This window comes from Nasonia vitripennis, assembly GCF_009193385.2.
Source record: "Nasonia vitripennis strain AsymCx chromosome 4 unlocalized genomic scaffold, Nvit_psr_1.1 chr4_random0007, whole genome shotgun sequence".
In the NCBI taxonomy this organism is placed as follows: Eukaryota; Metazoa; Arthropoda; class Insecta; order Hymenoptera; family Pteromalidae; genus Nasonia; species Nasonia vitripennis.
Genome location: NW_022279643.1, coordinates 3199009 through 3226212, shown reverse-complemented (window position 1 = coordinate 3226212; position 27204 = coordinate 3199009). Strand labels below are relative to the sequence as shown.

Here is a 27204-nt window from a genome sequence, read left to right as displayed (position 1 = left end):
TCGTTCCATTCGTACAGACTGAAGTCCTGATGTCCTGGCATGAGAGTAGACGAAGTCCTGAATGTTGACCTTGTCGCATTTCTATTTTCTGTCCCCATAAATATAGAGCGGTCTACATACGTCACCTGATGCTCTTGTCTTTCCAGAAGAGGATGGTCTGGCTCCTTGGGACGTGCGTCACTTATCACCATAGTTTTAACTAAGTTGATAGTGATCATAGCAGATTTGTCTGGAGCAGGAAAACTCGACCTATCAGGCCAGACTTTACTTGTGATCATAGCCTGGTCCTTAAGCTTCAAGTTGCTGACTGACGCTGACTTGCCTGCTGTAAGGAGACTTTTGTGTGCATTCGCGCCTTGATCAGGCTAACGTGATCATTCATGTTCGTTTTTCGTTGGTCCTAGACTTAAGACGTACTCGTGGGTATGGACGTAGTGGCTCCTGTTTTTTCTACGTCGTTACAGTGGCTTATGGGTCCTCTCAACCCTGCCACTCGTTTCTTGGCTGAAAAAATACATATAGGCGTTATAGTCTGCGGTTAAGATGATACCCGTACAAGGCTCCCGATTCTTTGTGCACAAGTCTCGGGCTATCCTGCAGTCAGTCGAGGCACTTCCTTAGAGGCTCCCCAACCGGCCTAATCTCTTTTTGCAGAATGTGTGCCGAAACACGGCCCCTGCCGTCCGAGACCCACTGAGCACGACAACAAGTTTGGTAGATTTGTGTAAGGGTCTAGTTTTTATTGAGCGTGGGACACTGACCAAGTGTCTGTACATGCGCACGTACCTAGTCAAATTCGTGGGTTTATGTTAAACCTCTCACAGATCTGCGTAGACTTTTTACTTACATATTCATACATACATACATACATATCAACATTTTACATTATCCATGGACATAACTTCGTTACCTAGTGAGAGTTTTTTTTTGGCGGCGAAAATCCACGTGTTTTCACTGTAGAGTGACAGCCAGACTTCCTCATCGGGCTGGTCATAATGCAGATCACATTGGTCCAAAATCTTTTCCCGTATGTCTTCCTAGTCTGTGCATTAAGCTTGAATTTGTGGGGACGTTTCTTAATTAAGATACGTTAATTTATTTAAATTGTATTTTCTTTATCCTGCATACAAGTTTCCAACTAAAGGTCGTTTTGTTGAATTAATTACTTAATTAAACGAAAAGACGGTAAAGAGAAATACATGTATAATAAACCAATGACCGCTGAGTGTGCTGCAATTATTGTTTCAGATTCAGGTTTGCCAGAAAATTACGATCTTTGTATATACCTTAAAGAATTACCAGAAAATCATCCACAAAATACGTATTTGAATAAATTATCGCAATTCGTCGATCCAATGATTTTTCCATTAATGTTTCCGCTAGGTGATTTGGGATGCAGTACTAAATCTTACATTTTTGCGATATTATTCATATAGACTTGCCTATAGACCAAATGAAAAAATGTTTGTCTCTTGTTGTATGCAGGACAATGTTGTAACAATTTTTCATACACAGTTATGCAATGATAGAAGATGACTACTTAAACTTTTTAAAAAATAACCAGAAACAATTAGGTATATAATGTTACGAAGGTTTATTAGATGCAGTCATTAATAGTGCTCAAATATTTCTAATAATTTCGAAAATAAAAAAAAATACTGAAAATCTCTATATACTACCATCAATATACATCGGAGGTCCTAGATATATGCAACAACATCATCAGGATGCAATGGCTATAATGAGAAAATGTGGAAGACCAGATTTATTTATGACCGTAACGTGCAAACCAAAATGGAAAAAATTAAAATTAATTTTATTTCTTTATTTATTTATTTATTTATTATTATATTAACAATCATAAATGCCCTCACAACAATATACAAACTCAGGTTCATTTGCATGTATAAAACATAACGAACAATATCATAACAGAGTTTACTAACTAAATGCCGACATGCATGATTTAGGGTTAGATTTAAATTCGGATAACTGCTCGATGACAGTGATACGTTGCGGGAGAGAATTCCATGCGTGCTTTAATCTAGGTAAGGTCAACAAGAACCAAAAGTTCGAGTGCGCTAGGTGTCCATGTATAAGTCTGTGATTACGCAGATTATAAGTGTCTAAAAGAGAAAAGGTCAGAGATCGACGGACAAATTATGAATTTACGCATAAGTTTGAACACGAGCAGACCGTCGTGGTAACGATTAAAAGTAGTAGGGGCTGAACGGCTACGGTGCCAGCGCGGCTACTTTGTTTTTCGTGTTAGTAAGATATATTTTTGAAACATCTGATGACGCGGTACGGATGTGATGATGCAATCCCCCTCCCGTGCTAAGTATAGCTCTTCACCACATTATACAATGTGCCGAGCTCTTCGCATTGTATCTATACTCCCTTATCCCCGCAGTCCGATGCAGGCTGCAACGATCTGCCTTACCGACGGGTAAATATGTCATACCGACGTCTGACGCGTGCAGCTGGCATTTGAATTCGATTCATGTATTTTTTTTTTTTTTTTTACGTGGCATTTGGAACTCGAAAGTTCATCGCCTCATCTACGCAAGCCTTCCACGCTGCCCTATCTTGTGTCAACCCCACCCAAGATGCACCTCTCCGATCGACACCCACCCGTCCTATTTCTACTAGATCCGCTTTTACGTTGTCCTCCCATCTACGTCTAGGTCTATCTAGAGGTCGCGTTACCATCGGCCTGCCCTTCATGACACGCGCTGCCGTACGGTCGTCTCGCATTCTCGCTACGTGCCCTGCCCATCCCAATCTGCGCGATTTTATTATTCTGTTAATATTTGGTGACGCGTACAGATTGTGTAACTCATCATTGTGTAGTCTCCTCCATTCCCCGGTTTCCTCATCTTTCTTCGGCCCGTATATTTTTCGCAAGACTTTATTTTCAAATACCCTAAAACGGTTGTCCGCCTGCTTAGTAAGAGCCCACGTTTCGCACCCGTACAGAACCACCGGCAGTATTATTGTCCTGTATATTCTTATTTTAACGTTTTTAGACAACAGCCTCGACTTAAGTAAATTACTCACGGCGTAGAAGCAAGCATTACCCGAATGGAGTCTCTTATTTATTTCGACATTAATCTCGTTTCTATCATTTATAGTCGTACCCAGATACCTGAATTCGCTAATCTTTTCAAAAGTAAAATTCCCAACTCTGAGATCTTCCTCCCCTCTGCAGATGCCTAGCTTATCCACAATCATGTACTTTGTTTTTGATTCGCTCACTTCTAACCCTGTATACTCCACCGCTTTTATGAGGATTTCCGCGTTTCTTACTACCGTTTCCCTACAATCCCCCAGTATATCCAAATCATCTGCGTAGCCTAGTATCTGCGTTGTTCCATTAAGCGTTGCGCCCAGCTGGCTAACCTGCATTTTTCTAACGGCATACTCTAACGTTAAGTTGAACAGCACCGTAGAGAGCCCATCCCCTTGTTTTAAACCATCGTGTATCATGAAGGGTTCTGATACATTACTGCCTACTCGGACCTTTCCCGTGCTTCCGTTCAGACATATTTGAATTAATCTCATGAGTTTTTTCGGTACACCGAGAAGTACTAGAAATTGATACATTTTGCTTAGCTTAATAGAGTCGTACGCTTTTTTAAAATCTATAAATAGTTGGTGTATGGTTTCGCAAAATTCCCACTTTTTCTCTAACAACTGTCTTATGGTAAACATTTGATCGCTCGTCGATCTGTTGCGCCGAAATCCGCACTGATAATCTCCTACTATATCTTCCGCGAATGGAGTGAGTCTAGCTTGTATTACGTTTGACAGAACTTTGTAGCACGTTGCTAAAAGTGAAATACCCCTATAGTTATTGCAGTCTGTCTTATCCCCCTTTTTAAAAATCTGTATAATATTAGATTCCTTCCAATTTTCGAGTATTGTTTCATTTTTCCAGATGGCACATACTAGTTTATAGATTTTGAAAGTGAACTCGACGCTCCCATATTTGAGTAACTCAGCTGGTATAGAGTCATTTCCCGCGGCTTTGTTGTTTTTTAATTTTTTAATCGCGGCCTCTACTTCTTGGTAGCTCGGTTCCTCCACGTGGGGTTGAGCAGTGTGAATTTCGTCCCCTAATTCTTCGCTATTTTCGTGCACGTTTAATAATTTATCGAAATAATTTTTCCACAGTGACAGTAATTCGTTGTCATTTGTTACGAGGTCCCCGTTTTCGTCCTTCATCAATTGCGCTCTACTCCTAAAACCCTTTCTGATGGTATTAATCCCTCTGTACATTTCGCGGGGGTTATTTTCCTTACTGTTAGTTTCTATTCTCCTAATAAGATTCTTTTGATACTCCCGCTTCTTATTTCTGTAGATCGCGCTCGTCTGTTTCCTTACGTTAGAATACTCTTCTACGGTCCTATCGCTTCTATTTTGTAAGCTATCTAATTTAGCCTTTTTGCGCCTTTCAAACCAGAGTTCGCACTCTTCGTCAAACCATGGTTTGCTCTTTGGCCTTTTCTTTTTACCCAGTACTTTGTTCGCGGCCTCTTTTACCGTTTTTTCGATGTCCCCCCATAAGCTATTCGGTTCGTCATTCCCCTCCGGTGATGTGTTTGCTTCTTCAAGTGCCTGAAACCTGTTATTAATTTCTTTCTGGTACCTAATTCGCTCTGTTCTATCTCGTAGTTTCTCAATATCGAAGCTTTCTACCTTGTTTGCTCGCTTACTATTTTGATTCGCTACTAGTCTAGCTCTTAATTTGGCTACTACTAGGAAGTGGTCCGAGTCGCTATCTGCCCCTCTGTAAGCCCTTACGTCAAGAACATTAGTATGACGTCTTTTTTCAATGAGGAAATGATCAATTTGGTTATGTGTGGCCCCGTCCGGCGATGTCCACGTTGCCTTGTGTATGTTCTTGTGCTTAAAACACGTAGTTTTGATTATAAGATCTTTTGCCGCCGCGAAATTTATGACCCTAATACCGTTATCATTGCTGGCTTCGTGCAGGCTTTCCTTACCTATAGTAGGCCTAAACATTTCCTCCCTACCTATTTTAGCATTGAAATCGCCTAATACTATTCTTGTGTCGTAAGACGCGAACTGGTCGATTACCTGCTCTAAAGTTTCGTAATGGAGATCCTTAGCTTCTTCTTCTTTGTCCTCCGTAGGACAGTGTACATTAATAAATACATATTTATACCATTCACCTTCGATAATGATGTACGAGAGCCTATCATTGACGGATTTGAAACTTTTAACCGAATGTATGATGCTTTTGCTTACGAGAAATCTGGTGCCTAGAGATCCCCCACTCCCGGCCCCATACAGGTACGTGAAGTTACCCGATGCTAGTACTCCGCCATCTGGCCACCGCGATTCCTCTATTGCTACCAAATCTAGATTGTACCTATCAGCTTCCTTTACGAGTTCTTTAAACGCACCTGCTCTGTATAGACTGCGAACATTCCAAGTTCCGACTCTTAAGTCCCTTTTGGTTCGGATTTAATTTTTTTTGGGCCATGATGTTATGTTAAACCCGCGCATTTCGGATCTTGTTCCGATCGCAGGTGAGTCCACCGTTCTAGAGGTGATAACCCCCATACCTCTCTAGAACTAAGTATGAGAGCTTTCCGACTTTGACGAGGACAGTGTCAATTCGTCGTCAGACACACTACGGTTTCATTCTCGCATCCTAACGCCCCCCTGCAAGGCAGCGCGCCTTCGCTGGCATCGTTACCGCGTAAGACCAGGTGACGAATCATTCTACACATCCCCTTTCGGGGCAGTTGTCATCGCTCCCGCATCCTCCTCGGCAGCAGAATTTTTGCCCATTTTTGTAATGTGTGATGAAAGAGATAGATTGAGAGATAAGAGATAATGTGAAGTTTAAAAATGTTTTCTTATATGTGTGTGGGTGTGTTTTACCGACGCCCCACGTGGCAGCCTGGGGGTAAAAAAAGTACCTGTGTTTTTTCTCTTGTCCATTACAATTGTTTATAAAAAAATATTTAAACAAATTATCGAAAATTTGCAAAACTGAATGCGGATATCGATTATACTGGAAAAATCCCGGAGAAAACCTTAGTAACGTTTTCTCGTCAGAGTCTAATTTGTTAGTGTAAAATAAGGATGAACAATCGTGCGCAAAGTAGCAAAAGTTTCAATAAATTTCCGAGTTATCAACCCAATTATGGCTCATTGCCGTGATCTTCTTTATGTTTTCTGCAAAGAGGTTTCCAACATTTCGTACAGAACCATTCAGTTCTTGACGAACACGTACTTATCCCGCATTTTTTCATACTTCCTTGTTTCATGATGCGTTCTGAAAGATGATTTACATGCGGAAAGTTTATTCCTCTTTTACACTAACAAATTGAACTCTGACAAAAAAACATAAAATAGGTTTTTGTCGTGTTTTTGTCCGTAGAATCGATATCCGCATTCAGTTTTGCTAAATTCCGAAATTTTCGATTAATTTGATTAAATAATTTTTTACAAACAATTGTAATTGACAAAAGAAAAAATACGGGTACTTTTTTTTGGTTATGCGAAGGATGGTGCAGTTCGTTTCTCGATATCTCCGCCAGATTTTGCCTGGTTTTTAGTGGGTTAATGTTATAATATTAATATTATATTATATTCTTATTATTCTTATTATTATTTTCTTAATTCTATTCTTTCTATATTGATGAAGGAGAAAGGATGTGAAGATGGAATGGGTTAAATAAGAAAAATCATATTTCAAAAAAACTTATATTTATTCAAAGTTACTTATATCTAATAATACATTTTTTAAAATATTTCTACTAGATGCGTATCATAAAAGTAGTACAAAAAAGAAAATGTAGTAATGAATAATGTTTTTCCCTTATATAATGACATTGCGCCTTCATTCAAACTATAAACTTATATTTAAAATACTAAAGTAGTAAGATGTCTCTTATAAAAAGTAATAAAAAAATGATAAATTTAAAGCAAATACTGAACATAGATAGAATCTTAAAAAATGGTAAATCTTATAAAAAATGGATGAGTATATGTACTATAGTCTAGTCACACAGTAGACAAATGAAAATCTTGAAGAATAATCGCAGTAATAATATAAATAATACTGAACATAGATAGAATCTTAAAAAATTATAAAGCTTATAAAAATGGATAAGTACATGTACTACATACAGTAGACAAATGAAAATTCTTGAAGAAAAAATGAAGAAAAATCGCAGTTATTTCAATAAAATAAACTTACATATTAGTATTGAAAATGGTTAAACATACTAAAGACCACAAGTCAATTATGTAATACAGTCTAATTATAAAAGAAATTTGAAATTCAAAATAAAATCATTGTAGTAAAATGAATTCATTCAAATTCAATCAAACAACTTCCCAAAGATTTCAAATAAACCTCTCTCTTCGCTAACTCTTCTTGCAAGTTAGCAACACGATTTTCATCCCGTAGCGGGTTGGCAGTTTTTTCATTTTGGTAATCTTGTACATTTTTTTAAGCTCCAAATCCCGAATCCGTCTCGTTGGTAGGAAGGATGGAGTTTTGGCAGCAAGATTAATGAGGTCCATAGTGCCTGAAAACATTAAAAAAATAATTAAAATCTGCACGGCTACAACTCTCCTCTTCGCGTTCATCGCCGTCGCCGCCACCGCCGCCTCCTACTCTCACAATTGCAGTACTGCGAAGACGCTAAATCGCCCGCTTTTTCTTTTCTCTCGCTCTCTCTATCTCCGCATCGCACCCTCTCTCTCTCTCTTTCTCCTGTTTTGCACTCTCCTACCCTGCTAGTACATGTAACCGCACCGCTCTGTGCTAAGTCGCCACTACCTCTTACTTTTGCGTATTCTACCTCTCACGTATAAATAGGGGCTCGCGATGTGGCGAAGACTTTCAGTGTTTCGACGTACACTATACGCTGCATTTCATGTATAAATTTTATAATAGCCGCACCTCGAGCAACACATTGTTAGACTTGTAATCATTTCTCGATTTCATTAATACGCCTAATATCTACTTCTTTTATACTTATATATTATCACATATCTATTCTTATACGCTTATACTATTATACTTATAAAATTCTATTTTGACAAAATGCGTAATAAATCATCATTAATGTTTTACAGTCCATTAAACTTAATTTTCGCAAAAACAATAATTAAATACTTAGTTTTTTTGACAATATAATTTATGTTTTTATCCCATTTCAAATTAAAATCAAAAGGTAGGCCAAGATATTTATGGTTTTCTTCTCTTTTTATTATATTACTTCCTAATTTAATTTCTAACGAGTCGGGAACGCTATCATAGTAGCTACCATACGTTATATACACTGTCTTGCTAATATTTGATGATAATTTATTTAAAGTAAGCCACTTTGCAACTTTACTAAGATAATTATTCATTTTGTCCTGGGCAGATGACCACTTTTTATCACTCGCTATGATAACTGTGTCATCAGCATAAGACATAATCGTATCTTTTTCATATCACTCAGTAGATCATTAACATATAGAATGAAAAATAATGGTCCCAATATGGTTCCCTGTTGTACACCAATCGATATTTTTTTATATTCACTTTTGCAGTTTTGCATTTTTACACATTGTTTTCTACCTGAGAGATAGCTGTTTGTTATATTTAAGGCACTTCCTCTTATTCCATATCTATCTAATTTTTCTAACAGTATCTTGTGATCTACAGTGTCAAATGCTTTAGCTAGGTCCAAAAAATTAGTAATAATAGGCTTGCTTTTATCTATACTATTATAAATAATGTTTGATACATAATTTAATGCGTCTGTAGTACCTCTACTTCTAACAAAACCAAATTGATTGTCTGATATAATTTTACATTCTGTCAAAAACATATACATACAATCTACTGTATATGATTTTCTCGAAAATTTTTGCCAGGTTTGATATAAGAGAAATTGGTCTGTAATTCGACATACAAGACCTATTATTATTATTATTATTATTACTATTATGAAGGGGGACCACCAAGATCCCTGGCACTTAGGCTGTAAACCCATTGTACCACCCTTCGTCATGGCATCCCCTACGCAGGTACGCCTGCCCTTCTCCAGAAGATCAATATGGCTCACCATTTCGACTTTATCCGGGTTAACCGAAAGTCCCATCGAGCAGCACCATCTCTCCACTTTCCTTAATGCAAGCTGCATGGCGTCCATGGCTGCGCCAATTTCACTTCCTTTTATCAGTATCAGGAAATCGTCCGCGTAGGCTTGAGCATAGCAGCCCCGCCCATTCAGCGCTTCCAGTAGCCCATTATCCACCAGGCACCAAATGGTGGGCAACACCATCCCGCCTTGCGCGCATCCCTTACTGACCTTGCCGGAGACCGTTACGGTTCCGAGACTCGAGATCACAGTCCTGCGTGTAAGCATGCCCTGAAGCCATTTTATTAATGGTCCAGGCATCCCATGTAGTCCTGCCTCTTTGACAACAGTTTCGATAGAGGTGCAGTTAAACGCTCCCTCTATGTCTAGAAATACTCCCACCATTACCTCCCTCCTTTCCAGCTGCTCCTCAATGCGCCAAACCGCCGAGTGTAAGGCAGTCTCTGTAGAGAATCCCGCCCTGTACGCATGCTGGTTAGGGTGAAGAGGAAGCACGGTTAGGATATCGTCTTGAATAAATCTATCCACCAATCTTTCTAGTGTCTTAAACACAAAGGAGTTAAGACTTATAGGTCTATAATCCTTGACGGTGGTGTGACTTGACTTCCCTGTCTTAGGAATAAATACAACCTTGGCCGTTTTCCATATTTCAGATACATGAGCCAAAGCTACACTTGCTCTAAAGAGCTTTACTAAGGGGCCAACCAGTTTCTCCAGCCCCTCTTGAAGGAATGCCGGGTAGATTCCGTCGATGCCCGGCGCCTTGAAGGGTTGAAAGTTTCTTATGGCCCACTTGACCTTTTCCGGTGTGACGACCTTCGCCGCCAGATCCCATGCCGCCCTCTGCTGCCTATTCCTATCCGAGCTCTCATCCCCCATCTCATGGGAGAGCCAAAAGCCCGGGAAGTTGGCTTCTAGAAGTAGTTTTAAACACCCCTTTTCCGAGGTTGTGTATTCTCCTGTAGGCAGTCTGATTGCTTCAAGCCATACCTCAGGATTTTTCGCGAGTATCCGGAGGAGTCTGGCCGCGTCAGGATATCTCTCGATATCCTCGCAGTAGTACCTCCATCCCTTGATTCTCACCGCGTTGATGCGGTTTTTATATATCCTCTGGGCTTCTCTGTGAATCCGCCAATCGACACTATTGCGAGTATTCTTGGCCCTGTTAAAGGTCCTCCCCGTTTCCCCTCGCAGATCCTCTAGCTCCCGGTTCCACCATGGCGTACCCCATGTTCCCTTTGGGCTGGTCCAGGGACAGCTTCTCTGGAAAGAGATGTTTACTATCTCACCTAGCTCAAATGCTCAGTAATCAAGCTCATCCGTTGTTCCAAAGCTTGGTTTGAAGGATTGAAGCTCATTCCTAAGGTTTTCCCTAAAGAACGCCCAGTCTGTTTTCCTAGGATTCCTAAAGGCCCTTGTTTCTGAGCATCTTTCCTTCCATTCGAATTGGATGTATCTGTGGTCGGACAGTGAAGGTTCGTTAGATACCCGCCAGCTGCCCACCCACCCCTCCATTCCAACTGTACACAGAGTTAGGTCAATCACCTCACTTCTAACCGAATTGTAGAAGGTAGGTTCTCTGCCCCTGTTCATAATACACAGACTCGTCGTTACCAGCTACTGCAGCAGTGCGTCACCCCTGCCGTTAGTATCCGAACTGCCCCAAACTATGTGATGAGCATTAGCGTCGCATCCCAGTATAAGAGGAATGCTTCGCTGTCTGCAGTATTCAACAAGATCTTGTACCTCCCTTGATGGGGGCACTTCCTGAGAGTCGTATGGGAAGTAGCCAGAGGCCACCACAACCTCCCTCTCAGAGCCCCCTCCTACAGGGAGTTTGATCTTTATTGCCGCGAGGTTCCTGCTGCACCGAGCCGGCAGCAGCAGAGCATCAAAACCTTTAACAAGTATGCACGCCCTGGGAACGCTGGCGTCTCAGTGGGATCTCTATAGATCCGACCAGCACCCACCAGACCCCTGATCCTACCCGCGACTAGCCAAGGTTCTTGTATTAGGCATATGCCTGTGTGCATCTTAGCCATGCGCCTGACCAGTGCGGCCGAGGCGCCTTTGCTATGATGCAAGTTTATTTGTGTAAACACTATCTCGTCGCCAGCCATGGTGATTAGGACGGGACAGTGTTGCTCTGTTCGCGCTGCCCCCGGAGATCCTCATCAACCCTGACGGTAATCCGGCCCAGGCCCCAGTACAGTTGAAAATTGCGCTGCCGGAGCAGCCTTACCGAGGTTTCGGGTATGCTGAGCACCAGAAAGGTTCCACAGTCTGGCCCCTCCCTGCTTTCGGTACTCAGCACCCGCCACCTACTAATCATCAGTTCCGGATGCCTGTGACTCAGTCGGCTCAGAACCACTCCCGGGTCAAGCCTGTTTCCAGGCACGCGGAGAGTGGCCCTTCGAGGCTTCTTGAGCTCCGACATCCGAACCATGAGGAGCTTTGCGCCCTCCCAAGGTCTTAGCCGGGGGATTATCTCCTCCAGCCAGTCCCTCGAAAAGGTGTTGCTGGCTACCACGACGATGCGATGGACCCCATTTTCATGAAGGAGTCATTGAACTCGGGCCACGGTCCATTCTGTCTGGACCGCCTCGCTACAAGACCTATCTCTAGCCTTAAATATGGGGACTATGTCAGCACGTTTTTGTGCGTTTAGTCACGTTGATTGTTGGATACACACATTAAAAATGTGTTTTAACGGTATCGCTATCTCAATTGCAATTACTTTGATTGTTTTTGCACTGATATCAACACAGTCAGTTTTTTTCTTCATGGAATCTATTGTTTTTTAGAATTTCAAAAATGTTTGTTGGATATAAGATAATTGATTTGTCATTTCTATCTGGAAGTTTTAGTTGACCAGTATCCAAATTTTGAATTTAGTTGCTTAAATCAATGCCTACTTTACAAATATACTTATTCATTGTGTTTGCTATAAGAACCTTGTCATCTATTGTTTAGTTATTTGTAACTAAATGTTCAAGTGACTTGCTGTTTTAAATATTTTTTCCCAGCTTAGTATTAATGATGTTCCATAGCTGTCTTGGATTACCGATATTTTATTATTTTTAAATTTATATTTTGCATCTTTAATGACTTTATTTAAAATTTTTTCGCAATTCTTGTATTTATGTTTTAGTAATGAGTTTGTTAGTTTTTTTCCCATAGATTATACAAATTTACTTTCGTTTTTTAAATTTTTATTGCACGTGGCTCTTCCAGTACAGCTATGTATTATCTCTACCAGTTTGTGTAAGGCATCATTGGGGTCTTGTATCGTTAACAACGACTGCCAATCAAGTTTTTTAGCATTTTTTCAATTTACTATAATTTATGTATGTGATAACATTTTCGCGTTCTTTTTGTAATTTGAGCCTTGATCCATATTTATATATTAATTTGAGATTTGATCCATATTTATAAACAGCGGATAGTGGTCATTAAACGGATTATTTAATTTAAAATACCCAAGTTCAATATTTCTAGTTTTAGCGAAACAGTTATCAATACATGTGCCCTTCTCCATTTCTCCAATAGATGGTCGCGTAATCCCTTTAAATTATGGTATATATTCATGTTCAAGATAATTATTTATAAATTCCTGACTAATTGTTATTTCACTAGTTACATTTCTCACTACATTTTTTTTTTCTAATATGTTAATATTAAAATCCTTAAATATACAATGGTTTTTAATATTTCTATGCTTGGACAAAAACTTCCTTACATTATTTACAAATTCCAACTTTCGTATTTTATGGCACCTGTACATTGCAGAAATCTTTATTGACTCTCCAAACTATCAACCGTTTCTATTTTCGTGTTATCATATATGTTATTTTTAATATATATTATTAAGCCATCTGCCTTATTGATTTTACTTTCATTGTAACAATCTTTATAACCCTGCAGTTGATAGAATTGAGGATATTGCAAGTTCCAGGTTTCCGTACATATAATAATACATGGCTTCTTTGCTAAACATTCAATAAAAGTTTCTAATTTTTCAAAATTCGCATTCAGACATTTTATATTTACGTACAAAATTAAATTATTTTCTTTATTATCGTCCGATTGAGCGTTTTAATATCTTCTACTTCACATTCAAACTTGCTTCTATCTTCAAAATTAAGATCTTGATCCATTTTTGTTTATTTCCTGGTTCTTAATCTTTCTGAAATTTGTGAATTGATTAATTGTAGTGAATTCGTAGATATTCCCGACACTCTCTTTATCATAGCTTTAGCTGATGTTTTTTCAACTGTGCCAATATAGCTTGGTAATATAGGCTATATAGTATAATCGGTGAGGTCAACAAACTTTCTCAACTTAGCTTGCAATACTAATTATATATGAATTAGGACTAATGCTGACAAAAAGTACATACACAACGGTACTTATGCAGACTGTCATCATAAGTATACCTTATATATATATATATATATATATATATATATATATATATGTGTGTGTGTGTGTGTGTGTGTGCGCGTAAACGTCCCCTAGACTGAGTCGTGTTCGTAAACGGTCTGCCGTGAGACGAAAGCGCAGCAACAGCAGCTCTCCCTCTATTCTCATACACTCGCGCAAAGGTATAGTGCCGGCTAATTTAAAATAGCGTCGCCGCGTTTCACGTGCGTCTTGCTTTGCGCTTTGTCCGTACTGATGTAAGGTAGCGTCTTTTTGCTCTTCTCTCTCTCTCTCTCTCTCTCTCTCTCTCTCTCTCTCTCTCTCTCTCTCTCTCTCTTTCTCCCTCCGATCCGTATAGCTTACGCGCGAGAGAGAGGTGAAGCGGCCATGTTGGTTCGGTTGCTTAGCAACCCCCTTTTCTCTTATATTTTGTTCCGAGAATTTTAGCGCGCGCTCATGTTCGTTGGAATTTCTAGTAAACGCGTTTTGTCGATTTGACTTTTCCCGTTTCGACGCGTTTCGGCTTTATTTTTGAAGGAATTATGATTCATGCACTGTTTCTTCGCGTCGTTTTATTCATGTTTTTTTTTTCGTGGATTTGAGTTTTTATAATTTTGCTTAATGCGTTTTCCGCGAGACTTTTGAGATTTGAATTAATCACACTTATTCTCACTTCAGTTTTACGCACATGTATGAATACTCAACGCTGAGTTGAGATTTTATCAAAACGCGTCTTTCTTTGTGATACGTATCTACTAAGCTTTATGATTTTACTTCACTTTCCTTTTCTTCTCAAACGCGTGTTTCTAAAACGATTTTAACTTGAGATTTTATCAAAATATGCGTTTTTCTTTGTACTGCGTAGTTACTAGGGTGGACCTTAATTATTTTTTATTTTTTTTTCACTTGGCCCGGGCAAATATAGCTTCTATATACCTCAAAAGCCATGCGCATATAGGTTTTGAACCCATAGCATCGATTTTTCACGTGCCTCAAAGCACCCGAAGTTTCTTATGGGATTTACATGTTAAAAAAGGGTCAAAACGTTTATCGTTCTGAAAACCTGTGAAAAATTTGGAATTTTAACTTTGGAAGTATATTTTCCTATGTATTTTGAGCCGCTGAATCAAATGGTGCTATGAGTTTTCGCCGTAATAGTGAAATAAAAAAGTTATAAGCCAAAATCGTTGAAAAACTCGAGAAATCGCAAAAAACGTGTTAAAATGGACTGTTAACGTTTATAATCAGTGATAAGTTGGAAAGTTTTTTTCAAAAACATACATTTTTATGTATTTTGAGCTCATTAAACGAATGGTGCAATTTGCCGATTCAATTGAGAAAAGAAGATATAAGCCAAAATCATCAAAAAGGTCGAAAATCACGGTAAAGTGACCAAAAAATGGGTTTTTTACAATGTTACTAATACGAGGTCAATTTTTTTATACATAAAAAGTATAGTTATACATATCTGAAAAATTCTTTTGTATCGGATACGGGCTATATTCAAAAACCGGAAGGGTAAACCGGAATGGCTGTGAGTGGCTGTTGTCGTTCCAGAATTCTTATTCCGGATTTTCGTTCCATCGATGGGACCGCGGCCTAAAGCATTTTCGGATCAGCGAAGGGATCAGCTGACACGAAGTAACGTGAATACAAAATGGTAGTGTTGAATGTATACATATTATATTATACAACGATAAACAATAAACACTGTACGTTCTCTCTATCATCGGACTCAGAGCACTAAGCACTGCACGGCGAGCATATAGCTCATGTAAACATAAGAATATTTATATTAAACTTATTTTCCTATTTAACCACGGCTCAATTTATTTCGACAGGAACTTTTTAATTTCGAAATATATTGCTCCGCATGAACAATTTTATTTAGTTTTTCAACAATGGCTTATAATTTACGCGAAAGAGTCAATCACATTGGATATTATACTAATCAAATAGTTGCAACTAATAATCTACCAACGATAAAACAAGTACTAGCTGCTTTATTCTATAACCTACGAAGAGTTTCAAAGTCTGTACGTGAAAGTGCGAAGTTAACCATTGAAGAGTGTATCATTATTTGGAAGAAAGCTCGAATTCCTACGCAAGAAGATAAAAAATGTGTCATTAAACTGGAGGCTGAATATGAAAGATGGAGAAAAATACAAAGAAATGCTTCACGTAGATCAGACACTCAAATAAAAAAATGAACAAACATATAAAGAAAGCATAAACAAATTATTTGACATTGCTTGCGCAGATGCTTTGAAGAAGATGGAAGACGAATCTGATAAACAGTTTTTACTTGATCAGACAGGTAATTATATTTTGTTTTTGAATACTTAATTATGACACGGCTGAACATGGAAAATAGAAATGGTGGTTATAGTCGATGCTGCAGAAAGAACTGATGATCTACATATAGTTAAGCTTTGTTCAAAAGTGAGTTCTACGGAGAGCTGAAATTTTGCATTTTAAGTGATATCTTTTATTCTTTCTAAGATATAGACTTAAAACTTTACAGGTAAGTGTAATTTAACTTAATTAACAATAAAAAAGAAGTTATAGTACTTTAAGTCCTTGAAATATATCAGCAAGTCCTAAAAGCATGAAGTTTGAAAAAAAGTTGGGGTTGCGCTGATATTGAATATTACATTTGGTAGAGATTTGAGACTTTGCATACAGGCTTATTTTACTTTAATATAATGAGAAAAACGCAGTTGGATTAAATTTAACAATTTTTGACATTTATTTATTAAAAAACTTGACATTCTGATATTGGTCGAAATTGCCGCTAAGGTAGGTTTTTTCGTCAAGTGAATTTTTATTTATACGTTTAATTAATGCAAACAGTTCTTAAAATAACTAAATGTTATTAAATATTTTATTACAAAAACCACTTCTTCATAAATGAAGCATTTTAATAGCATATGCAGCAAAACTGTATTGCAATTGCAATAATTAAGTCGTAGTAGGTCGTTTTTGCACTAATTTATAATAAGTTATTCAATAAGAATCAGTTCTTTTAAGAACTATTTGCATTAATTAAATGTATGAAGAAAAATTCACTGGCTGAAAAAACATGCCTCAGCGGCAATTTCGACCAATATCAGAATGTCAAGTTTTTAGATAAATAATGTCAAAAATTGTTAAATTTAATCCAACTATGTTTTTCTCATTATATTAAAGTAAAATAAGCCTGTATGCAAAGTCTCAAATCTCTACCTATCATAGATCCAGAGATATGAGAAAAAATGTAATATTCAATATCAGCGCAACCCCAACTTTTTGTCAAACTTCATGCTTTTGGGACTCGCTGATATATTTGAAAGACTTGGAGTACTATAACTTCTTTTTTATTATTAATTAAGTTAAATTACACTTACCTGTAAAGTTTTAAGTCTATATCTTCGAAAAAATAAAATATATCACTTAAAATGCAAAATTTCAGCTCTCCGTAAAACTCACTTTTGAACATAACTCAGCTTTATAGCGATCACGCCATGCAGTTGCAATAAACAATTTTTTTTATTAAAGGTTTTCGGGATTGATTTAAAAAAACAATTTTGTAAATTTTTTAAAGTGACCTGCTCTCTCAAAAAATACAGTTTGAAATTATTGTATGTACAAAATAATTGATTAATGATGAAATACTTTTTTTTAAACTTGTTTATTTCATTTTTTATTAATGACCTTGATTGTAGAAGGTTAGATTAGAATTACAAAATTTTGTTTTTCAGCTCTGCAAAGAAATGAAACTCTTAGTTCCAGTACCTCAACAACTTATACAGACACAAGTAAGCCATCACCAATGGAAGTGGACTATGAAAGCCGCAATATTGTAAAGAATGAAATTTCGGTTACCATCGACCAGGCCAAGGTAGTCGATGCTTCATTAAAAATGCAAAAGGATGATTCTCGTAGTATGGTGACAAAAGGTTTGTATTTTTAAATAGTCAGTTGATATCAGTTTTTACTAATAGAGAAAAAATGTATTTATAGCATAATTTTATTTTATTAACTTTTAATTTAATCTCTTCTTTAATTTTATTTACAGAAGATTTACATGAATTGCTTGAAACAGAGTCTGATCTCCATTATTTGAAAGTACACCTCCTCTGAAAAGGCGAGCTACTGAACCAATTATGACTGCGAAATTGGCTACAGTATTAGATAAATGTAAAATTAGTAAAAGAGACGTAATGCATTTGTTGATGGCCGCTGCGGAAGCATTCAGCATTGATACGCGCAATTTAGTATTACACATCATATATTCACAGGGCTCGTCAAAATTTTCGCAAAGAACGATATGAGGCAATTAAAAAACTTGCTCCACCACTTTTTTCTGGTTTACCGAGCACCATCCACTGGGATGGAAAGTTGCTTCCAGGATATTTACGAAGAGAAACTACTGATAGACTAGCGATTATTATTACAAGTAATGGAATGGAGCATCTCTTGGGTGTTCCAAATATCTCTTCTAGTAGTGGAATAAATCAAGCTCAAGCAGTATTCGATACTTTAAATGACTGGTCTTTATTAGAAAATATTGAAGCTCTTTGTTGTGATTCAACAGCTAGCAATACTGGTCGAATAAATGGAGCTTGTGTGTTATTAGAAAGATTAATCGATAAAGATCTTCTCTATTTTATCTACCGGCATCATATTTACGAGCTTGTTCTAAGAAGTACTTTTGAAATAAAATTTGGTAAGACAACTGGTCCGGAGGTACAATTGTTTAAAAATTTTGGAGATTTTTTGCTAGATAAAAAAGATGTTGAAGTAAAATGTAGAGACGTTTGCATTTTTATAGTAAGAGTCTACGTTCATGCCTGGTTTTGTACTCCATTTGCTGCTCAAGCACCAAATCAAGATTTAAAGTTTTTAAAGTGTTTGTACGAATATAGAAGAATTGATGAAAGTATATCTGACTGTGCTGTTAGAAAATGTATGAATCACTTGTGGTATTTGACTCCGCAACTAACAGCACTAGCATTTTTTGACTTTACTATTTCAAATGAAGAAAAGTTAAAAATGTGCGAAGCTCTACAGTCAAATTCTAGTGCGTTTGTTTATGGAAAACAAATTTTAGTCAATGAAAAAAATTTGGATAAAATAGTGAATTCAAGTATTAGTGATTTTATTTGCAAAGACACTTATGAAACTTTTAGACGCTTAAAAATTGACACAACTTTTTTAGAAAAAAATCCATCAAAATGGGCCAATGATAGAAACTACACTAATGGTTTGGAAGTTGTTAAAAACCTCAGAGTCGTGAATGATACAGCCGAACGAGAAGTAAAATTGATAACTGAATTCAACAATCGTTTGACTAAAGATGAAAAGCAATTGCAATACCTATTACCTGTAATAAAAGATTATCGAAGCTTGTTTTCAGATAGCAAGAAGGAAACGTTGATGCGGCCATATGAATGAATATTTTGTTTGAATATACTATTAGAACATTATTGTACTGTTTTTTAATTTTTACCTTCAGAATCTCGCTTCGACAGATCGTTTTTCTTTATCTCAGCTTATAAATTTTCTTTTATTTTTTAAACTAATAAGTTTATGTGATTCAGTAGTTCAAAGTATAAATTAATAGAAAATATTACAAATCAGCTTTTTGGCGTTTTTACCGTGATTTTCGAGATTTTTGATGATTTTAACTTCTTTTCTCGATTGAATCGGCAAAAGCCAATTACACCATTCGTTTAATGAACTCAAAATACATAAAAATGTATGTTTTTGAAAAAACTTTCCAACTTATCACTAATTATAAACGTTAACAGTCCATTTTTTGTCTTTTGCGTAAATCAACTGAGCCTATTTTATCACCGCTTCAGCTCTTTCAATGGGGTAATCAATCCATGAAAAATATGATATTATTCTTTTATAGTAAACAAGAGCATACAAAATCTCAGAGATTTTTAAACGCAAGGTTCAAAAAAGCTCCTGCAGTACCTCAAATATCAAAACATCATTGTTTTATCGTGGAAAAAGGAAAGATTCTGTTATCAAAGAGATACTCTAATGCTTCAGATGGATTAAATCTTATTTATAAAACATGAAACTTTACGAATGAGGGATGAACGCATCAGCTCATAATATTTCTCCAATATAAAAATCCGCGATGTTCCAATTTTCACACTGCTTCACGGACTTTAAGCGAACTCGCATCAGTAAGACCCATATAACCTCGATATTGCTATCTCGAATGAAATAACTCTAACACCGAATTTATGAAAAAAAACGTCCCTGATAAGTGATTTCAAGACGTTTTCAGAATCGTTATGGAAATTACATTACTATTACTGACCATGAGTGCATACACCATGCCCCTTTTAATTTGCAAGGGCCTAATTTTGTAATATTGACATTAAAATAGAAATTGCCGAACTCACAAACCCCTCAGCATCAATTTTTGAGCCAGTCAAACGATTGTTCACCATTTTGTATTGCAAGGGCCTATGCGGCCGCCATATTGGATCCACCATATCCGTCCGCCATTTTAAATTTTACATTTTGACATCAGAATTGTAATTATGAACTCCAAAAACCCCTGAGTATCAAATTTAGAGCCAGTCAAAAGGTTATCTTCTATTTTCAATTGCAAGAGCCTATACGGCTGACATATTGGATCCGCCATCTTGAATTTCATCATTTTTAGACTTGATCCATATTTTATGTCATTAATTACTTTTGCATAAACATTTTTAGCCTGATGCGCTCATTCATTTTGAATAATTTCTGTAATGAAGCTAAAGTCCTACATCAAGCCGTTGAATTAAGCCGCCATATCGTGTCAGCCATTTTGAAAATCGAAAAACGCCACTCGGCTCCAAAAGCTAGACGAAAAAACACAAATTTTGAATCCTCGATTGACTCTTAAAGGTTTAAACAATTCTGGAGAGCAAGGGGTGTCCGGTTGACAAATAATGCCTCATATTTACAAAATATATTGAAATATTTTCAAATATTTATTAAATATCGTATAATTATTTTTTAGTTCCTTAAGTAACGAAATAGTACATTATGCAACAAGGGAGTAAAGTCGTTGATTATTCCCGCAGGTGAGAGTAAATAACCCGAGGGAATAATCGACTTTACTCTCGTGTTTCATAAGTGCTTTATTCACGACTAAACTTTGTAGCCACTTATTATTTCTTGAAAAGTGCGACCTATTCAGCTATCGGCATTTAAAAGAAAATATACGTTTGTTATTATTCTATTATACTTATTTCATATATAATAAAACAAAATAACAATCATTTTGATAATATATACAAAATAAATAAATTTTTATACTTTTTAACATTTTTTCAAAATTTTCAAAATTTTTTTCAAATTTTCAAAAATTTCCATAATTTTGCGGGAATAAAGAGTTTATTTCCCGCAAATTTACATTATTTCCTTAAAAATTGGGACTTAAGTAAATGCAAATAAAATTTATTTAAATTTTCAAAAGTTTCTAAAATTAAATTTTTTTTCAATTTTTAAAAAAATTAAAAATTCTTAAAATTTTTTAATTTTAAATTGTACTCCCGCTTTTCAGGGAATAAAATAACTATTATAAGTTAAGCCGTGAATAAAAATATTTGTAAAATATTTTAAAAATATTGATATACAATATTTTAATGAAATATTTTAAAATATTAATATAAATTATTCATAAAATATGTACAGAAATAATTTAAAAATTATATGTGAATTTTATTTTCGCAAGGATTCATGAACATTTTATTTATAATTTTGGAACATGCAAGTTTTCGTAAGTAATATATTATGGATCAAGAGGCGCGATAGCGCCGCACGGCAAGAAAGGACAACAGGACAGGGCGACCCTATATACTTCAAAATCGGGGTTTCTAACCTCTAACAAAAATCTCTATTGCATTTAAATCGTTGGTATTGCACGTATGCGCAATTTTTTGGTATCTATTTCGAATATATTAAGCTAATCTTTCATCTTTGAAAGGATTCATTCGAATATATTACGTTATTAACTTAATATTACAAGTTAAAAATTTTCTTGGTGATTTTCTTTTCGTCAGAGTTTCTTCTCCCGATATTTTGTCTCTTACGGTCACGTGACTTCCGCTGAGATGTATTATACACTAGTGGTTACAGTAGTTATAATCTACTTTACCAACATTCGATTGTAACACGCGATTGTGCTATTATATATATATATATATATATATATATATATATATATATATATATTAATGCTATACAATTATATGCGCGATGAGATCAATATCTAAATTAAAAGTACCTTGTTATCTATCAAATAGATCAATATTTCAATATTTTTATGTTATACGCGCTGAGATAAAATTAAAGTTGAAACCAGCTTTTCCAAAAAATATCTAAATGCGTATAGCAAAAAAAGATTATTTACTTGACATTTCTATGTTTATAGATTTCACTACTTTTATTAGTCTTTTTCTTGCCAAGGTTTTTACTTTTGAAAAAAGTTTTTTTAGGGAGATATTATATTTTGAAATATTTTATGGATATATATCTGAAAGAATTTAAGAATTAGAAAACCTTGACGTGACGGGGATTTGAACCGGCGACCTTCTGCGCGACAGTCTGGCACTCGTTACGTTATGGATGAACTTAGAATTATTGCTTAAAAAATGTCACTCATACACCACCACAATGATTTCGGAATCGTATACTTACTACGTACTTTTATAAATTATTTCTTCAAGTATATAAATTAAGAATACCATTTTTGGTATTATAAATGTGTCAAATATAAAATAGGGTGTCGGTAACACAGATTTCTGATATGTGTTAATTTTTTTATCAAATTAATTGCGCCTTTTTAGCGTGATATTTTTTATTTTAATTTAAATGCGTTACATATTTCTTAAAGAGGTCAATATATTTAAAAACATTTTAGATTATCGGTTTACATTTTTAAGAAGTATTTAAAAAAAGTTGTAATATGCGAGGCTAAGTAAAAGTAAGAGGTGAGGTAAGGAGAAATTGGACACGTGTGTTCGATTGAACTTTGTATTTATTTAGAGAGCTTGGAATTACTACTATGAAACTTTGCTTGGCTCGGCAGAACGCAGACTGCAGGATAGACAGGAGGGCCTAGGTCTGTGCAAGTCTCTGGTTCGAGCGAGAGTGACGAATGCCCCCAGCGAAGCCACCCTTCAGACCTCGGAGGGAAGACGTTGGTCTCGCTCATGAGGCCCGAAGGGAAGGGATAGCTTGGGCACTTTAGAGGATGAGTGGCGCGCGTGCTTTTTTGAGAATTCCGAAGATTATCGAGCGCGCGCGGCCGGTCGTTTTATTGCTTTAAGTGCAATAGGCGACAGACCGCTCGGCTGTCGAAAATCCGGGGACTGCCTCGTCTGGGGGATTTGCGAGCGCGCGCGCGGCGGATCGCTTTATTGCGGTGGGGCAATAAAGCGAGGGACCGCTTGGCGAAAACTCGAGAGCGTTGTAAACGCTCTCTACCAGGCCCCGCAGATGCGGGAAATATGCACGCCACATATTTCATTCTAACTAATCAAAATGTATATTTACAAAATATTTCTAATATATTTTAAGATAAGATTGATTAAGGAAATGTATTAAAACAACACTTTTATATAAAGCAACGGGATGTCTTGTGAATATTATTTATTTTATGCACTAGGTAAAAAATCGTGTGTTTTGCGTACCCCGCGTAAAAATCGATGGGACTATGCCAAACTTGGATTTTTACTTCATTCAAAAGTTTGGACAAACTTCACCCCTAGTTTGTTTAAACTTAGCCCACAGTATTTTGAAAGTTTATGAAAAATTGCGTAAATGTCAAGTATTTTTTAACGAATTTACTATAACTTTATATCAACTACAGACAAAGTTTAGTTGAACTTTTTCCAAAATATCACTATGCATAGAAACGTAAGCAAAAATTTGCACAATATGCATACAAATATGTAACAAACTTAAGCAAGAAGATTTATTATTATACTGTAAGATAATTTTTTGCAAAATAACTATTTGGTGCGCGTTTTTTTTTTCAAAAGGTTGCTTTGGCAAATCGCCACTGGAGATTGGCCTTTTAGGATTCTTTTCTCGCATAACTCTTGTGCTATTTGTAGTTTGAAGCGTTTCCGGAGGATGAGTTTTGCGTGGGCGTTTTTGTTTCTTCTTTTCTTCAGATTTCTCATCTTATTCAATTTTTTCATCGTTCTTGGTTTCCTTATTCTTCTTAATTTCATCACTTTCTTTCTCAAAATCACCATCTGATAGCTCTTCTAAATCTTTCTCAAAATCACCATCTGATAGCTGTTCTAAGTCTTTCTCAAAATCACCATCTGATAGCTCTTCTAAGTCTTGCTCAAAATCATCTTGTTCTTTCGATGCCGTAGCTTCTTCTTTATTGTTCTTTTCATCAGGTTTGACTTCTTCACGTTGTACGTTGATAATTTTTTTCATATCTTCTGCCTTGGGTTTTGGATTACGCAGTGTAGCGTACATAGCAGTCATGGTTTCTCTGTACAATTTATGGCTAATTTGATACTTATTTTTCGCTACGTTGTCATTTACGAATTCTAAAATATTTCATAAAATGCTATAGTGAATTAAGATTTATCCAACTTTACTTCGAAAAAAAAAGAATAAAAAGATAGCATACGTTCGACACCTTCAAACACGTCTGTTGGAATAGGAATTCTGCCATTCTTTCCAGTTGGTGAACTTTTCTTTAATTGTTCAACTCCAATAATCATTTTCATGAGTTTGCGAGCCATCTCTTTCGGATTTTTGCTGTACGTGTTCTTGATACTTCGAAGCTTCCACGCATTCACGATGATTCCTGAGCCTTTTATCAATTCAACCTTTAGAAAAATATACAAAAGATAAAACAAAAAGGTTATTATAGTATTTGTAAGTTTAATAGTTAATACTCATGCTCGCGATTACTAACATCAGTGCCCATTTGAATAGATGATTCATTTTTTATTTCGTTTTGCACAGCGACATCGTGATTCTAAAAATAACAATCATTCAGTAAGAAAATTTTTTTATTTGCAAACTTACAATATTCATTTTATTTTAATTTACCTCTTGCAGTGTAACCTCAGGTAAGTTAGTTCGCACTGCATGTATGGCTCGGGCTAGTGACAACACTTGGTCTAATTTATCCAAGTCTTCTTTCGACACTATAATGAGAATTATTAGTAAATTTCTTTCCGATTATAAATTATCACTTTTATTAAAATTAGTATCACGTAATTAGGTACCTAAGGGTATATTTGCGCAGACACAAGTGATTTCATCTTGCAATTTTCTTCTATCTTGCGACGCTTCCAATTTCTCCTCCTCTCCACTTCGGCGATCACGAATTCCCCACCAGGGATGCCAATTGCGACGCTGTGCCTCCCAACACAGGTGCGCAACACTTGACGCCTCGTACGCGCCAAGATTTTTCGTTAATCTCGGGATTTAATGTAATCGCCGACGTTTGGGAGAACGTGGAGGAAAGAAGGAGGAAGTAATCACACAATTTATTAACTTGTATTGCACGTATATTTATCCCAGCCCTTCCTTACAGCGTGGTGGCCGTAGCCGCCCACACACAATAGCCACGCAGGGCTCGCCGTCACACCTCTACTCTCATATACGCGCGCACGCCTCGAGTCTCTCGCCTCTGACGTCGCGCAGTCTGACCCGTCTGCGCTCTCTCTCTCACACACCCGAATTTCGGCTCGGCGCGACCCGCTCGAGTAGCGATACGGCCGGCGCGCTCGCTCTCTCTCTGAATACGCCTCGCTTCTCTTCTTCGGGCGGCTCTGGCTGCGTTGCGTCGTGCGTTCCTTGCTGCTACAGCCTCCTCCCGGCTCATGTCGTTCTCCGGGGTTGCAGCAGATGCTGGTGGATCTGCTTCCATCTGCTCCTGGTCGATGAGCATGGAGACAGCTTCGTCTCGTGTCCGCTGCTCCTCTTGATGGCAACGCTCAGCTTCCTCTCTCACCTTCTTCTCCTTCTCGCTCTTTCTCTTTCTCTCCTCTGCTGCGGCAGCGGCTCGCTCTGCTCTGAGCCGCTTTTCATCGTCGTGGGCCTCGCGTAGTCGTTGTTCCTCCTCTCGGGCTCGCCGCTCTTCTTCTCGTTCTCTGGCCTCTTTTCCCCTCTGCTCCATTTCTTCTCGCCGATTTCTCTCTTCCTCTTCTTGTCGCTCCTCTCCTCTCCTCCTCTCGTCTTCGTTGTTTTCCGGTGTCTGGTTTACTTCCTCTGGATGACGGGTCGGGGACCAGTTATCCCAGTCTATCTCGGCCGTCCCAGAATAGACACCGCCGAAGAATCCTCTGATCGGCGAACCCGGCTCATCGTCGTCCGAGCTGGACAGATATGCCGAGACATAATCTTCTTTTGTGAGCTGAGGAGGATTTTTGCTCTTCTTCTTCTTGTTCTTCCTGCTCTTCTTTGTCGGTGGACCCCCTCCCGAGTTTACTCTAGTCTGGCCCCTCGGAGTAGGGGCGGCAGCGGGAACAACAGGAGATTTGGCGACGTATAACTCCAACTCCCTCTGCGCCCGTCTGCTTTCCTCTGCCTCCGAGCTCTCTTTCCCTCGTGATTCGGCGGATGGCTTCTGCCTCTCCATCCGAATCCCACCAATTGCGACGCTGTGCCTCCCAACACAGGTGCGCAACACCTAGAGCCTCGCATGCACTAGGATTTTTCTAAACGTAGGATTTGACCGCGATCATCACGTTTGGGAGAACGCTAGGGAGAGGGGAAAATGAGCACACACAATGGTTAAGTTTTATTGCACATGTATTTCGCCCAGCCCTTCCCTACAATACGGTGGCTGTAGTGCCTCCCGCGCACAGTTTAGCCACGCAGGGCTTACACTGGGACGCTTAAACACGAGCCACGCTCGTGCAGCAGACGGCTGGCCACAGGCCCAGGTCCAGTCCGCTGACGGCTGACTCTCTCTCTCTCTCTCTCTCTCTCTCTCTCTCTCTCTCTCGCGCGCGGGCTATGCCTCCCGCTTGTGGCAAGCCCGACCTGCTGCAGCCGCGCAGCTATAGGGTTTTCTCTTGCGCTGTCTCTATCTCACGCACACGCGTTTCCTCGCACTGTTCTCTCTCTCTCTCTCTCTCTCTCTCTCTCTCTCTCTCTCTCTCGCGTGCGCTGGCCAGACGCCTCGCGCAGAAGACGTCTTGGTGTGCGCCCGCACTGTACACCAACACCCTGGTCTCTCGAGTTCTCTCTCTCTCTCTCTCTCTCTCTAGTGTGCCCGCACCACACTCGTCTCACTCTCGGATCTCTCTCTCTCTCTCTCTCTCTCTCTCTATCTCTTTCTCTCTCTCTCTCTCTCTCTCTCTCTCTCTCTCTCTCTCTCTCTCTCTAATACTTTCTTACTCGCTATCTCCCTGGTGGACGTCCGTCGGTGCTCCCGCCGGCGCCTCCCTGACTCTCGTGGACCTGGTGACGGCTAGCTCCCTCGGCTCTCCCACGCCAAGGCTGCCGGTTGCTCTGGTCCTCCGGACAATGATGGCGGACTGGCTAGCTTCCTTCCTCTCGTGCGGTTGGTTGCTGGCTCGTCCGGGTGTCGGCACTTGCTCGTGCCAACGCGCTGCACCTATGACTCTCTCACACTCTCGCACACTCGCACAACCTCGGG

General features: G+C 38.1%; 3 protein-coding genes across 17 annotated transcripts in view; 2 read left to right on the top strand and 1 right to left on the bottom strand.

Annotated features, from left to right (window-relative positions):
* LOC100114161 (methylmalonate-semialdehyde dehydrogenase [acylating], mitochondrial) overlaps positions 1–27204 on the top strand; it is a 242410-nt gene that overhangs the window by 97943 nt on the left and 117263 nt on the right.
* Positions 14996–20403, top strand: LOC116417319. Of its 2 annotated transcripts, none has more exons than XM_031930006.2 (3): positions 14996–15882; positions 17306–17503; positions 17623–20403. In XM_031930006.2, exon 3 carries the CDS (start codon positions 18012–18014, stop codon positions 18999–19001), a length of 990 nt encoding a protein of 329 aa, XP_031785866.1. In that variant the 5' UTR covers positions 14996–15882; positions 17306–17503; positions 17623–18011; the 3' UTR covers positions 19002–20403. The 2 variants fall into 2 exon arrangements, with proteins under 2 accessions (XP_031785866.1, XP_032457924.1); XM_032602033.1 differs by having other exon boundaries at positions 14997–15882.
* On the bottom strand, positions 23519–24444 carry LOC107981631. The gene is made up of 2 exons (XM_031930027.1): positions 24214–24444; positions 23519–24130 (listed from the first exon to the last, which is right to left on the bottom strand). The coding sequence occupies exons 1-2, from the start codon at positions 24326–24328 to the stop codon at positions 23748–23750; spliced, it is 498 nt and encodes a 165-aa protein (XP_031785887.1). The 5' UTR covers positions 24329–24444; the 3' UTR covers positions 23519–23747.